The following is a 12,766-nucleotide window of genomic DNA, read 5'->3' as shown; positions in this document are numbered from 1 at the left end:
ACTTGATAATATGTCATACAAGAAGGCCTCTTCTTAACACAAGAAAGGTCTTAGCTCCCCATCACATTATGCAAACTCCTCAAAGAGGGAAATCAATAAAATTCCCACAACAGGGAAAAATGCCATGCGATAAAAAACACTTGAACCAGCCAGAGAAAGATGCAGTGGACTGATTTCTTCATGAAATACTACATCAATAACATTTGTCAAAATTTCACTGATGATCAGTCAGTCAACAATCAACTGTCAACAAGCTCACACACAAACAAATAAATTGATGTTTTTAAATCAATGTACATTTTTACTAACAACAATCCCTAATTAATCATATTATCCGTTTATAAAAACAGATTTCTCATAATCCTTATCTGATGCTTGTGTTTAGGATTATCATTACTGTAGAATAATCACAATGACCGCGCAAATGAACAGACTGTCTAAACTTCTTATTTCCATTTGTTTTCTAACTTTTAACTTTACTTTTGTACCTCAAAGCCAATCTGCCTTGAAAGTAAAATAAAGGGAGAACAAGATAGACAAATGTAGGCCTAACAAGGTCTCTCTCTATTGGACAGCATGCGTTGTAAATCCATGGTTATGAGAGTGTTTAGCATGGAATGGTTAGCGAAGCTTTAGGTTCAGTTGAGGTTAAAGTGACTCCAGAGTATGGGAAGAGTCACCAACGTGCCGCTAAAATATATTCTAGTAAAAGATAAGCAAGAGGCTTAATGTTGCTATCATATTTTTTTGCTATCAAGAGTTTTATTGATAATTTGCATACTATAGTATATAAATCGTATTTATTCTCAGTCCATAAGCTGGAGGAAACCTGGCAAAGAATTAAGCTTCTTTCCTTGTTGTTGTTATTCTGTCCTCCAGTGTCACGATAGATATTAGTAAAGATGTATTCTTACAGATGGGCTAAACTGGTCGAAGTCTAACATAAATGATACAAGGTCAAATAGGTAAATACTGAAATACATTATACAAGGTAAAATAGGTAAACCTATAATACAGTGATTCCCATTGTTTGGGTCCCAGAACATTGCTGACATAAGCTACACATCTTTGATGATCCATTTAAAAAGAAAAAAAAGGTCTCATAGAAGGCCCGTTTTAGACGATCTGACTGCCATATGATTCATAACCACAAGCAAACTACTTCTCATCACTTGGTGGGAGGTAGAGCCATGTGATGACGTACATCGTGACATTGATAAAACCAGCAGATGATTATTGGGTAAAAACTATTTGTATGGAAGCAGATGCACAAAAATTAAAGTTGGGGTTGAAAACATATTTTGAGCTAGAAGTGAGGTCAAGGGAGTTGCTATAGTACATATATGTACCTATTTATTGTTGAACTAAAATAACTAACAATGCCAAATAGGTACATATTTTAATATCAAATGCTTACCTGTCAGTTGACTTTGTTAACAAATATCCTCAAGTGGTGATCTTTACAGGAATAAGGCGCAAACACTTATATGCTGCTATGACAAAAAATATAAAATAACCAGTAAATCGGACTCTGGGCAGGTTATAGATGTGACAGTAACAACCTTTACTGAACAGAAGCATTGCATGCTTTCCTTTTCTGCGGACGTCTGAGGGTGAATTTCCACAGAAAATACGAAATGGTGATGGAAAGGCAATTTAGTCAAACAAATTGTTATTTTTAGCAATGTTTAACTAAACACAATTACAAACCATTCTTGATGCCTAAGGCCGGTATTAGGGTTGTATTGTATACATGTAGGTCATATGTTTGCTGCCTTTTTAGAAACCAAACTAATGTTGACCTTCTAAACCGACTAAATTCAATCATTACATTTTCATAATCTACTGTTGAACCTAAATTAATTTGACCCTCTTTTGAAAAAAACTGTTGGTGAACAAAAATCAGTTCATAAATAGTCATAATAAAACCATTAATTCTTGTTTTAAATTATCAATCAGAATTTTCCCTTAAGTTTGATGAACAAAAACACAAAGGAATAGAAAACAACAGGACTAGTTTGGAGTCACAGGCCTGTTTCTGTCTGTCTCTCTGACAGAGAGCCAGGAAGGCAAGTGGACAGACGAAGGGACAGAACAATAGACAGAGTCCAGGTGACAAACATGTTGACGGTCTGTTTGTTTGTTTGCTTGTTTTCAGGAAGACCGTGGATGGGTTTAGACCCATCGGCAGATTAAACAGAAGGTGACTGACCTATTTAACCAATTAAATAAGTGGACCTCTACTGTCCTCCCTTCCCTCTCTCCTACCACTCTTCCCTCTCTCCTCCCTCCCTCACCCGACCTCCTCTCACTCTCCCTTCCTCTCCCCCATCTCACTCTTCTCCTCTGTTCTCCTCCTCTCTCTTCAGTCAGGATCAAGCGGTATAATCCAGGATTTTCCAGCCACTAAAACAGCTTGGGCCCATCAGTGAATTGCGGCAACATATGGAACAGGTTTATGAATCATCTGGCACATGCATAGCAATGAGAGACTCCTCATCCGCCAGCAAACTGCAGGAAAAGGCTGCCTGAAACCCATCCATCCTCCAATCCATCCATCCACCCACCCCTGAATCCATCCTCCCATTCATCCATCATTCCAGCCATCCATCTGTCTATATTATACACACTATAGAGAAGCCTACATATTATATGTCACTGAAAATATAGTTACAAAATATAGATCATAGATACATATGCAGTCTACATTTCAGTAGTCTGATTAAATGGTAAACAGGCATATAACACGTATCAATAAATAAAGTTATTTAAAAAAATGTTTTTTACTTTGCCAATCAGGATCTGGAAGGAGTGTGTACCTATGTGTGTGTGTTTATATTTGTGTGTGTGTTTATATTTGTGTGTGTGTGTGTGTGTGTGTGTGTGTGTGTGTGTGTGTGTGTGTGTGTGTGTGTGTGTGTGTGTGTGTGTGTGTGTGTGTGTGTGTGTGTGTGTATGTGTGTGTGCGCCTCAGGTCTCAGGACAGAGACGACATTCTGTCCACATGCTCCATGTGACCACTCCTGTCTGTCTCCAATTAAACATTGCCTTTAGCATGCTAGCCTTTAGCCAGTAGCCACAGTTGGAGCAGAGACATCTGGAACCCAAGGACTGGTCCTCACTATATCACACACTAAAACCCACAGCATGGCTGCAGAAACTCCAAACATTTTGTGGCCACCTTAAAACCAATGATTTAAATTCAACCTATGGAAATATTATATCCCCCTTAGAAAAATGTTTATTTATTTATTTATTTATAACACATTTATTTATATATTTAACACATTCGATTTTTTTGATAGCACTAAACTCCTTCAAAATTATTTATAAAAAAGAAATCATTCAAGAATTCAAAATACAGGCTGCAAAAAATACCAAAACATTATCATATTTAAAGAAAAGGATTGAAATGTTTGACACAAAATTACATACTAAATATATGTATATTTATAGTTTTTTTGTGCTTGAAATTCTTTTAAAAGTACGGTACTTAAATACTTTTCCTACAAAACCTGGGACACAGGAAAAAGCTAAGCAATAGATACAAATGATAGAAATGTATCGGGACATATGTTGTGTAACATTTAGACATGTTTAAAACGCACAACGAAAGCAGCGCAGCATGATGCCAAATGGAAATAAGGTCTGGGGCAACCATTATCAATTTTATCCCATTACTCAGTATGAGCTGTGATCAAAGACCACTTGGTGTCTCTGGAACCTTCTTGGAAGAGCTGCAGCATTTTGAATCAGAAGATAGAAAGCTTGCTCGCCATCCGCGGGGGTCGCTGACCACCCAACAAAAGAATAATGAGGCGAGTGTGGCGTGATCCTTGCCCTTGCCATCCCACCCCCCACTGCGCCCGCGGCCCTCCCCCGGCCCCGCAGCCCCTCTCACCCCTCGCACCGCCGTCGAGACGCCAGGGCCCCGCTCTCGCTCCTCGGGAACTTGACGGTGGTTGAACTTATTTTTAGTGTCATGTGACGAGGCGTCCCGGCCCCAGCGAGACGCGGCACCGCCCCAACGCTGGTCGTTGTCCATACCGCTCGCCGTCAAACGCGCCAGCCTTGGCAGGTTTCCACTCCAATATCCATTTCACGTCTGAAGCGCCGAATCCAAAGTGACGAGATCATTGGAGCCCCCCTTCCCCCCGCCCCCCACACACACCAGGCCAGGCAGGCTTCGGGACGGGGTTGGCGCTGCACTGTACCACAGTATGTCCGCTACGCAGGATGGCCGTCCTATTTTGGGACGCGGCAGGGCGAGGGGCTAATTTGTGGAAATGAGCAATACTTATCCGTCCGTCGACTCCGCTGCGACGGGTTTGTGTTTGGACGTGAATAGAACAGTAATAGGTCATCCCCCGTCACAAGACATAACGCCAGGGAGCCTCTCTTCACAGGCGGCTGCTCGCTGTTGCCTTTAATTATTTTAATTAAACTTTGATATTCTGGATCTTCCCGGAGCACCGGGGACGGTGGCCGCGGCGGTGGCGGGCGGTGGAGACCGATCTGAGGGTCTTCTGATGCTGCGGACCCCCCTGCCCATGTGAGTGTCCGGGCCTCAGAGCACTGGGGACGCGTTTAAACTCCGCTACTCTTCTCTTCTTGAAAGATGAAGAGGAGGAGTGAAAAGGTGTCTTTGGGGGTACAAAAGTTAATGAAGGCCTTCAGGCCTCCTGACTGCAGTCGGTCACTTGAGTGTCTGTGTGTATGTGTTACTGTGTGTGTGACTATGTGTATGACTAGGTTGACAGGTCTGCCATCAGAGCCTTCAGGGTGCTGGACGTGTGACACCCGCTGGGTGCTCTCGCACCCGTCTCGTTTCCTGTTATTGTTTTAATAAAATATGAGGTGGTCTGAGGAGGAAGGAGGTGGGCTTCAGAACGACAACATGGTGGAGAACACGGAGCGTAGCTAAAACACAATACCATCTTATCTATGACGGGGAATAGTTGATGTCAGTTGCAGTCAGAGGAAGCTTGAAGTGAAGGTGAAGAGGAGGAAATGAGTGGAGGTGTTCTGCGGCGTTCTCTCTACTGATGGGGAACCCGGTTAAACGTCATGCAGCGACCCTGAGGAGCAAAACAACAAGTTAGCTTCTTTCTTTTTTTTAACAAACAAAATTTGTTCAAAATATTTGTTCCAATGTTTCTGTTTCAATATAAAAAATTTAGCAAAGCACATTGATTTTGTTAGAAAATAATGTGTAGGAAAATGTTCACTAATAACAGAAAAATGTATTTAATTCATTTTAAATGTATTGGCTTTTTAAAAAAATTCTGAAAGTAAAAAAATATTCCTTTTATATTAGGAATATACTTTATTATTCATGTATCATATAATTTACATACATTTTGAGGGCAAATTTGATTAAAATGTATAATTTATCTGTTTATATTTAATCATATATTTTCATCAATGTTTTATCACAAAAAAAATTAAGATATTTATGATGCATATTTTGTAACAACAAATACATTTCGCACGGCGTGATTTCTTAAAAATATTTTGAATGTAGTATGAATGTAAAGTCAATGAATTCAGTAATTTGAGTGAAGGTAGACATGCGATGTTGTGGAATGTTTCATGTGGCCGCAGTTACATATCTGAGATTGGGCCGTGTGAGCCCGCAACAGCCTCTCTCTCTCCCTTCTCTCTAACAGAGGGAGAGAGAGAGAGAGAGAGAGAGAGAGAGAGAGAGAGAGAGAGAGAGAGAGAGAGAGAGAGAGAGAGAGAGAGAGAGAGAGAGAGAGAGAGAGAGAGAGAGAGAGAGAAAGTGGCACACAGAGGGAGCTCGAGTACAGCAAATCTCTCTCCCTTCCTTCTCTCTCTCTCCCACTCCCCACTTCTTCTCCAAATTACTAACCATTAACTATTTTATGTAATGAAAAAGCAATCACCAGGTTCTACTATTTAAATGAGTATTACTAGTATGATTAATACTAGTATTATATTGGTAGTAGTAGCACAGACCTAAGTACACGTGCACACAGCTCAACACACACAAACACACACAGGACCCAGTGCGCCGCGAGCTATGAGGCTTCAGGCAGCTGAATCCCCATTTGTTATTATTGGCAAAATGTTGGAATAAGGGGGGGAGGGGGATAAGCCCCCCCCCCCCCCCCCCCCCCCCCACACACACACACACACACAAACACACACACTCCCTAATCTCACACAGTCAACAAATAAGGCACATCAGATGCTGTCTTGGCCAAGTTCAGTGGATTTCAGAGTTGAGTATGTGGAGGGGGAGGGGGGGGGGGGAAATGGGGGGTGAAGACGCAACGCCCAGAGATCTGTCACAGTGAGTGGAGCAGGTGCAGTACAATACGCTCCAACCCACCCCCCACCCAGATCCAACAACCCAACCCAACTCAAACTACATCCAGCCCACGTCCACCCGACCCCTGCTCAGCTCCATCCTCACCACTACCCCAACCGCACACAACTCCAACTGCACCCACCCCACCTCAAACCTCACCACTACCCCAACCCCACCAACTCCAAAGGCACTGACCCCACCATCAACCTCACCACTAACCCCACACAACTCAAACTGCACCCACCCAACCTCACCACTACCCCAAACCCACACTACCCCAACTCCACCCATCGAAACCTCCAGCCTCACCACTACCCAGACCCCACCCAGCCCATTCGTTCCGGGATGGATCAGAGCAGATCCCAGAAACAGCCATTCACCCCAGGACTTCAATAGACGGAGATATGACACACACACGCTGTCAACAGGAACTGAAGAGGCTCTCATTGGAGCAGTCCTCACACAGCATCTTGTTGGTTGGCTATAAGGGTGTGTTCACGTGTGTGCATAGCAGACGGACAGGTAATAGTATATTTAAAAACAAATGTATCCATACATAGTTATATCCATACAGTATGAGGTAACATACAGACAGCAGTGATACCTCTAGAATAGATATTGACCAAGTCCAGCTCTTATTCATTTCCAAGAACACGGATTTATGCTAGACATTTTTATGCATTTCTGACACTTGTTCACATACAATTTTAGACTTTTGGAATCAAGCAGCTGATGGAGACGTGTTATTTTCCCGGAGCAAATGTTTGTAGGGTTTGTGATGTGCTGTATTTATTAATTGTAAAGTTTGCTACATGTATAAAGTCAGAACAGAAAGTTGCTCTTGGCCCATCTGGAGACTTACAAGCTTTAATCCAGCAAAAACATGGCTGCTCTGCCACACTAAGCTACGCGGCTTTCAAAGAGTTTATCAGAAGAATAGATGTGATTTGCGTCCATATTAGGGGATGGCGGTCTGTACTGTAGCGGCTGTATGTAAGCTAGCAGGACCTGTTTACAGAGTCGCCTTACTGTCGTCTGTAGTCAACACACACAGCTCTCTGGTTTTCTCCAAGAAACTAAACCATGCTCCCAAATTATAATCATGAAACTGTAACCTCTTCAAGTACAGTGACATTTCACGACATCGACTATTCTTTTAGAGGGGGAATTACCAATGAGTTACGGTCAGCCTCCACGTTGAGGGAAGCAGTAGATACTGCTGAGAAGAATAAGGTTGTCTGCATAGAGCCACACTAGGCTGCCAGGCGTCGGTACACCGGGACCCAAAACATAATGACTGCCAGAAACTAAATCTAACTAAGAAAGCCTTCAGTCCTTAGACCTTAGATCCAGATCACGTCAGTCCAGGCTAGACCAGACAAGTCCCCAGACCACACTAGACCAGACAAGACCCCAGTCGAGACTAGACCAGACAGGCCCCGGCACAGAACCCAGACCACAGTTTCTACAATGTCCTATCTCCTTCAAGCATTTTAAACCTTCTCTTAACACAAACGATTGGTTAAAACCATTGTGCAGGTCATCACAAATCACCATGGCAACTGGTGACACATGTTAGGCATGGTCGTGGCCGTACTCTGTACTGCTGGTCGTTAGTAAATGCTCATTTAGTGAGTACACCTTTTGATTGAATATGACGAGGGCTGAGAATGAGCAGCAGTTTGAATGTTGAGTGGGCGCAATGGACAGCAGTCTGCCAAGCGGTCCCCATCCACTCAGCATCAACACCAACGCATTCAGACCTTCATAAGAGTCAGAAATAATACTACAAAAAAACATTATTCTGAATATATTTAAATTATTTAGCGCTTTGAGGTCCTCAAATCACTCTACACAGTGACTTAAATAATGATAATGAATAATTAGTACAAAAAAATCATGATAATAAATAATAATGATACAAATGTATCCAATTATAATGGTGTTATTATCAATAATAAAAATTAATAATACTAATAATACTAATAGAGGCGCTATCTGAGGACACACTGGTGCTGTACTGAGGTACGACCGCCCCTGTCCCTGGGGTGTGATGGTAAGTGCACATCCCTGGCAGCAGTGCCGGGTTCTGGGCAGCCTGGCGGCTCACAGAAGGCTCGCGAGGCACAGATGGTGCTAATGGAGGAGCAGAATCCAACGCTACGCGGACCACGCCGCCAAAGAACCGTGGTGTGAAGACGCTGGACGACGACGCGGCGCACAGAGAAATTAAATAATGAAATAACGTGGAGAGAGCAGAGAACAGAGAGGAGTCTGTCTGTACTACGGGGGAACAAACCCCCTCTCTTCAGACAGCTGGGCCACCCAGGGACTCATCCCTCCATATATATAATACAGAATGACATAATAGTACCTCTGTATAGATAATATGGGACTCAGAGACAAAGAAAACTCTACATTTAAAGATAAATAAAACTCTGAAGATAAGACAAAGATGACTCTGAAGACGAGATGAGACAAAGTTCAATGAAATATTAACTAAATAACAATAAAATACAACTAAATCTTGGCTCAAACACAGGAAGGGGAAGAGGTTGAGGCATGAGATTATGTTTAGTTTTTCGCAAGGATGGTTTCCACCAAATTTAATTTTTTTTTTTTTTATTTATATCAAAGCCTCTACAGTAAACCCTTAGAAATGCAATTAGTGAGAAAGAAAGCTAATTTCAGTTTAAAAAGTCAATCACTAGACTGAACACGCTAAATAGGTCTTTCATGCGTTTTACAACAAACAAAGGTAAAAGTAAAGCAGCTAGTGAATAATCAAAGACACAATGACGATGATTACTCTACTTATGTGCTCCAATCACATCGCTATTCATCAACATCTGCAGCAGGTGTTGTTTTGGGATTCTGAAACTAACTGAAATTACAGTTGGGTTTATATTTATTTTATTAGGCAGGATATTGTCTGATTTATTTGTTTGTGTAAATAAACTGCATACTGCTTCCATAAGTCTAATTGTCAGACAGAAAATACTTAAAATTGGCGACTACACACCTGTTACTGACCAAAAGGATGGGGTAGGCAACTGGAAATAATAATGGGGTATGTAATTGAAAGCCTAAATATGGATTCATGATGTGGCTATCCCATAATACTAATAATAATACTAATAATAATAATCATAATAATAATAAAAAGGTTATGTAAGGGAGTGTACGGCATAATTTATTCTACAGGGAAGACCACTGATTTACACCCTTGAAGCTACACATGATTAACTTTAAAGTCAGTCTTCATTTCGAATTTTAAATCCTATTTTACAGCAAAACCCCAGCTCTAAATCCTGACCAGGCGGAGGTAATTTATTTGTGTTTCCGAGGTGTAAACATGACTAACGCGCTCAGTGGAGGGCTGGGGTTGTAAAGCATCTTGTTAGTTTTACTGAGGAGAATATGTTATCAACTGCACATGAGCGCTAGCAGTAAATAACCCGACCAGAGACGACCCAGCATGTCTCAGCCGGGCCAGGTTCTAGTAACCGCAAGGGGACCTCATCACCCACCTAGAGTAGAAAAGATGCACCTTAAACTGCCCTTATAGGAGAACCAAAACCAAAACCACTGGTTTAAATTGTAGATAAATCCCTCTTTAGGTTAAACACATGCTATCGCATGCAGAACCTCCTTTCTGCTGATATGGTGACCCGGTAGCTGCTGATGAAGCAGTCCTCAGTGTATTCAGGACTGGTGGGGAATTGAAGGGGCGTTTACAGAGGAGCAAGCCGGCCTGTCCCAGATTGAGAAAAACTCTGTTTTTCAAAGGCAAACTTAAACCAACCTTAAAGCCTAAAAGCTTAGGCAACCCTCAAACCCCCCTCAAAGAGACGTTGTATTTCGGCCTCAGCTAACCATTATTCCTCAGACTAGGCATTAAATCATGACATTATTGGTCAGCGTAGAGCAGAAGGAATTATAAAGGCTTATATCTGTGGTTTTGTCTCTTCCCAGAGACGCACCGATCATTAGCATGCAGCTCATCAACATGGCTAACCAAACGTCAACATTTGATGCTCGCTGGCCACCGTCTTCTGCGTCAACTCGTACTGATCAGACCACATGCATGCTGATTAGAAGACCCCACTCTATTTTCATTTACATTTCAACAGAGTGTGTCTACAGTTGGGCCTTTGAAAATAACGGCTGTCATGTTTTATTCATAAGCCTTTCAGTTTGGTTTCCCATCGCAACTTGACTGGCACTTCATATCTTACAGTAATGTGAAAAACAATGAACCTCTAACTAACTCACAAGTGTAGCGAGGACCTGGACTTTGGAAGGGCTTAGATAGAATGGGTTGTAGAGCGAGAGCAACAGAGACGCTCAGATATGTTGACTGTTTCTATTTATCTGCTTCTTATTTACAAGAGAATCCGAGGAGAGCTGATGGTTGGGATTGGGATAGACAGGCTGGAGCTGAGACATGCTGGAGGTGAGACAGGCTGGAGGTGAGACAGGCTGGAGGTGAGACAGGCTTAGGGTTAGCAGCCCTAAGACTACAGAACACTCTGACTCTCCGTGCATCTGTGGTCTCAAAGACCTGGATATAACGAGCTAGCTGGCCAACACACACACACACACACACACACACACACACACACACACACACACACACACACACACACACACACACACACACACACACACACACACACACACACACACACACACACACGCATCACTACCGTAACAATAAACTATTTATTTATATCTATCTATATATATATATATATATATATATAAATAAATATATATGCGTGCAGAGATAAGCCGTTAGATGTAACAATATTTTACAAAAATAGAGGATTTAAATATCTTTTTAAAGAGACTCTTGAAAATAACAGGCTCAATTTAATTCTGAATAGGAAATGAACAATACAAATGTCCGCATGAATTTGTATAATAGTGATGTGCAGCTCGTATAAGAAGTGATTCAAATAGTGTCTTTTGTGCCCTTCTAGTGAAGTGACTGAGGAACTGAATGCCACACTGGGACAGACTCTTTTATAGAAGACATCTGCTAAACTAACAAGCTGCTCTCTCCCTCCAGGACACGGCGAGACCTTGTCCAAGCTTCCCTCAACACAGAACTTAGATTAAACGTTTCAATAGGATTCTCTCTCCCCCTCTCCCTCATATTAAAGCAGCGCTTTAGTTTTACTGGCCAAGACATATTATAAGGAAATAAGATGCATACGTAACATTTAGCAGGTCAATACAAAAGTTAATAATTGTTTTCTTATACTTATGCAGAAAAAGCAGGTTAAAGACACTGCACACTACAACTACATACTAACTAGATATAACTACATCGAAACAAAAGGGCTTACTCCTTCTCTTCTACAGACTGTATCTACAACTAGATATAACTAGATAAAAATACATATATAACAAAAGGGCTGAATCCTTATCTTCTACAGACAACAGAGATAGAATACAACTAGATAACCAGCTCTTACTAGATGCATTCATCCACATGTTTAAGAGGGCCCCTTTGTCGTGGTGCAGCGTCCTCACGCCCTGGCGGTTAAGCTCTCGTCAGGCGCTCGGTGCGTGCTGCACTTCATCCTTTAACAGGCCCAATTAATTAGTGTCAGATAGGAGGAGGGAGAGCTCTGGATGGCTGTTGAGCCCACAGTTTAAGATGAAAGAGATCGGTGCTAACGCTTATTTGCATAATTAAGCTGATTATGAAGGCATCAGGGGTGGGGGGGGGACGGGGGGTTGCTGCCAAGGAGCGGAGGCCAGTGATTGGTCCAAACGTGACCCTTCTGGGAGGGTGATTGGTATGAGGATAATTCACTTAAAGAGCGATACTCCCCAGACGCCCGGACCTCCACACGCTGTGGCAGACCCCGACCCTCCAGGAGTAGGGACCGGCCCCGGACTGATCCCTGCTGTGGAGACCACTTGAGTCCCTCTGAAGACCCCTAAACACCCCCAAAGACCCCTTAAAGACCATCCTAAAGGTCCTTTCACTTTTGACGCCATTATACGTTGAGATTTTTTTCCCACGTCAATACAATTTGTACAAATCCTAGAGCTGAATTGCACCGTACACATATTACACCATTTCCATTTTGAGAAAAAGCAGCATAAATTGTATTCACACCTAGGTCAATCTTATCCTAGGCCAGCGAACATTTAACCAATCATAGTCAAGTATCATCGTCATGGTCATCATGGTCCATGTATACGTTATAGGGCATGGTGGAAGTAACTCTTATTGAATCCATAGTGGTAAACTACATTTATAGACCTATAATTATATCGATCTGTTATGCATACTGATCAACAATCTAAATGGCAGTCAGTGCTACAAGCCAATGTTTACTTGCACTGCCGGACATGAATATAAGTTGCTTTTGATGACATAAAAGGTGAAAAGATGTATAGAAACAGTTTGTT

The 12,766-nt window shown here is 42.0% G+C and overlaps 1 protein-coding gene across 1 annotated transcript in view; it reads right to left on the bottom strand.

Annotated features, from left to right (window-relative positions):
* Nucleotides 1-1,309: 1,309 nt before the first annotated feature.
* Nucleotides 1,310-12,766, bottom strand: part of antxr2a (ANTXR cell adhesion molecule 2a) — a 49,236-nt gene continuing 37,779 nt past the window's right edge. Inside the window, exon 17 of the mRNA XM_060065904.1 lies at nucleotides 1,310-5,078. Coding sequence (XP_059921887.1) covers nucleotides 5,040-5,078 — 39 coding nt within the window. The 3' untranslated portion in view covers nucleotides 1,310-5,039. The remainder of the gene's footprint in view (nucleotides 5,079-12,766) is intronic.

This window comes from Gadus macrocephalus, chromosome 11 (genome assembly GCF_031168955.1).
Source record: "Gadus macrocephalus chromosome 11, ASM3116895v1".
Classification (NCBI taxonomy): domain Eukaryota; kingdom Metazoa; phylum Chordata; class Actinopteri; order Gadiformes; family Gadidae; genus Gadus; species Gadus macrocephalus.
Note: the sequence above shows the minus strand (reverse complement) of the source record. Positions and strands in the feature narration are given on the sequence as shown.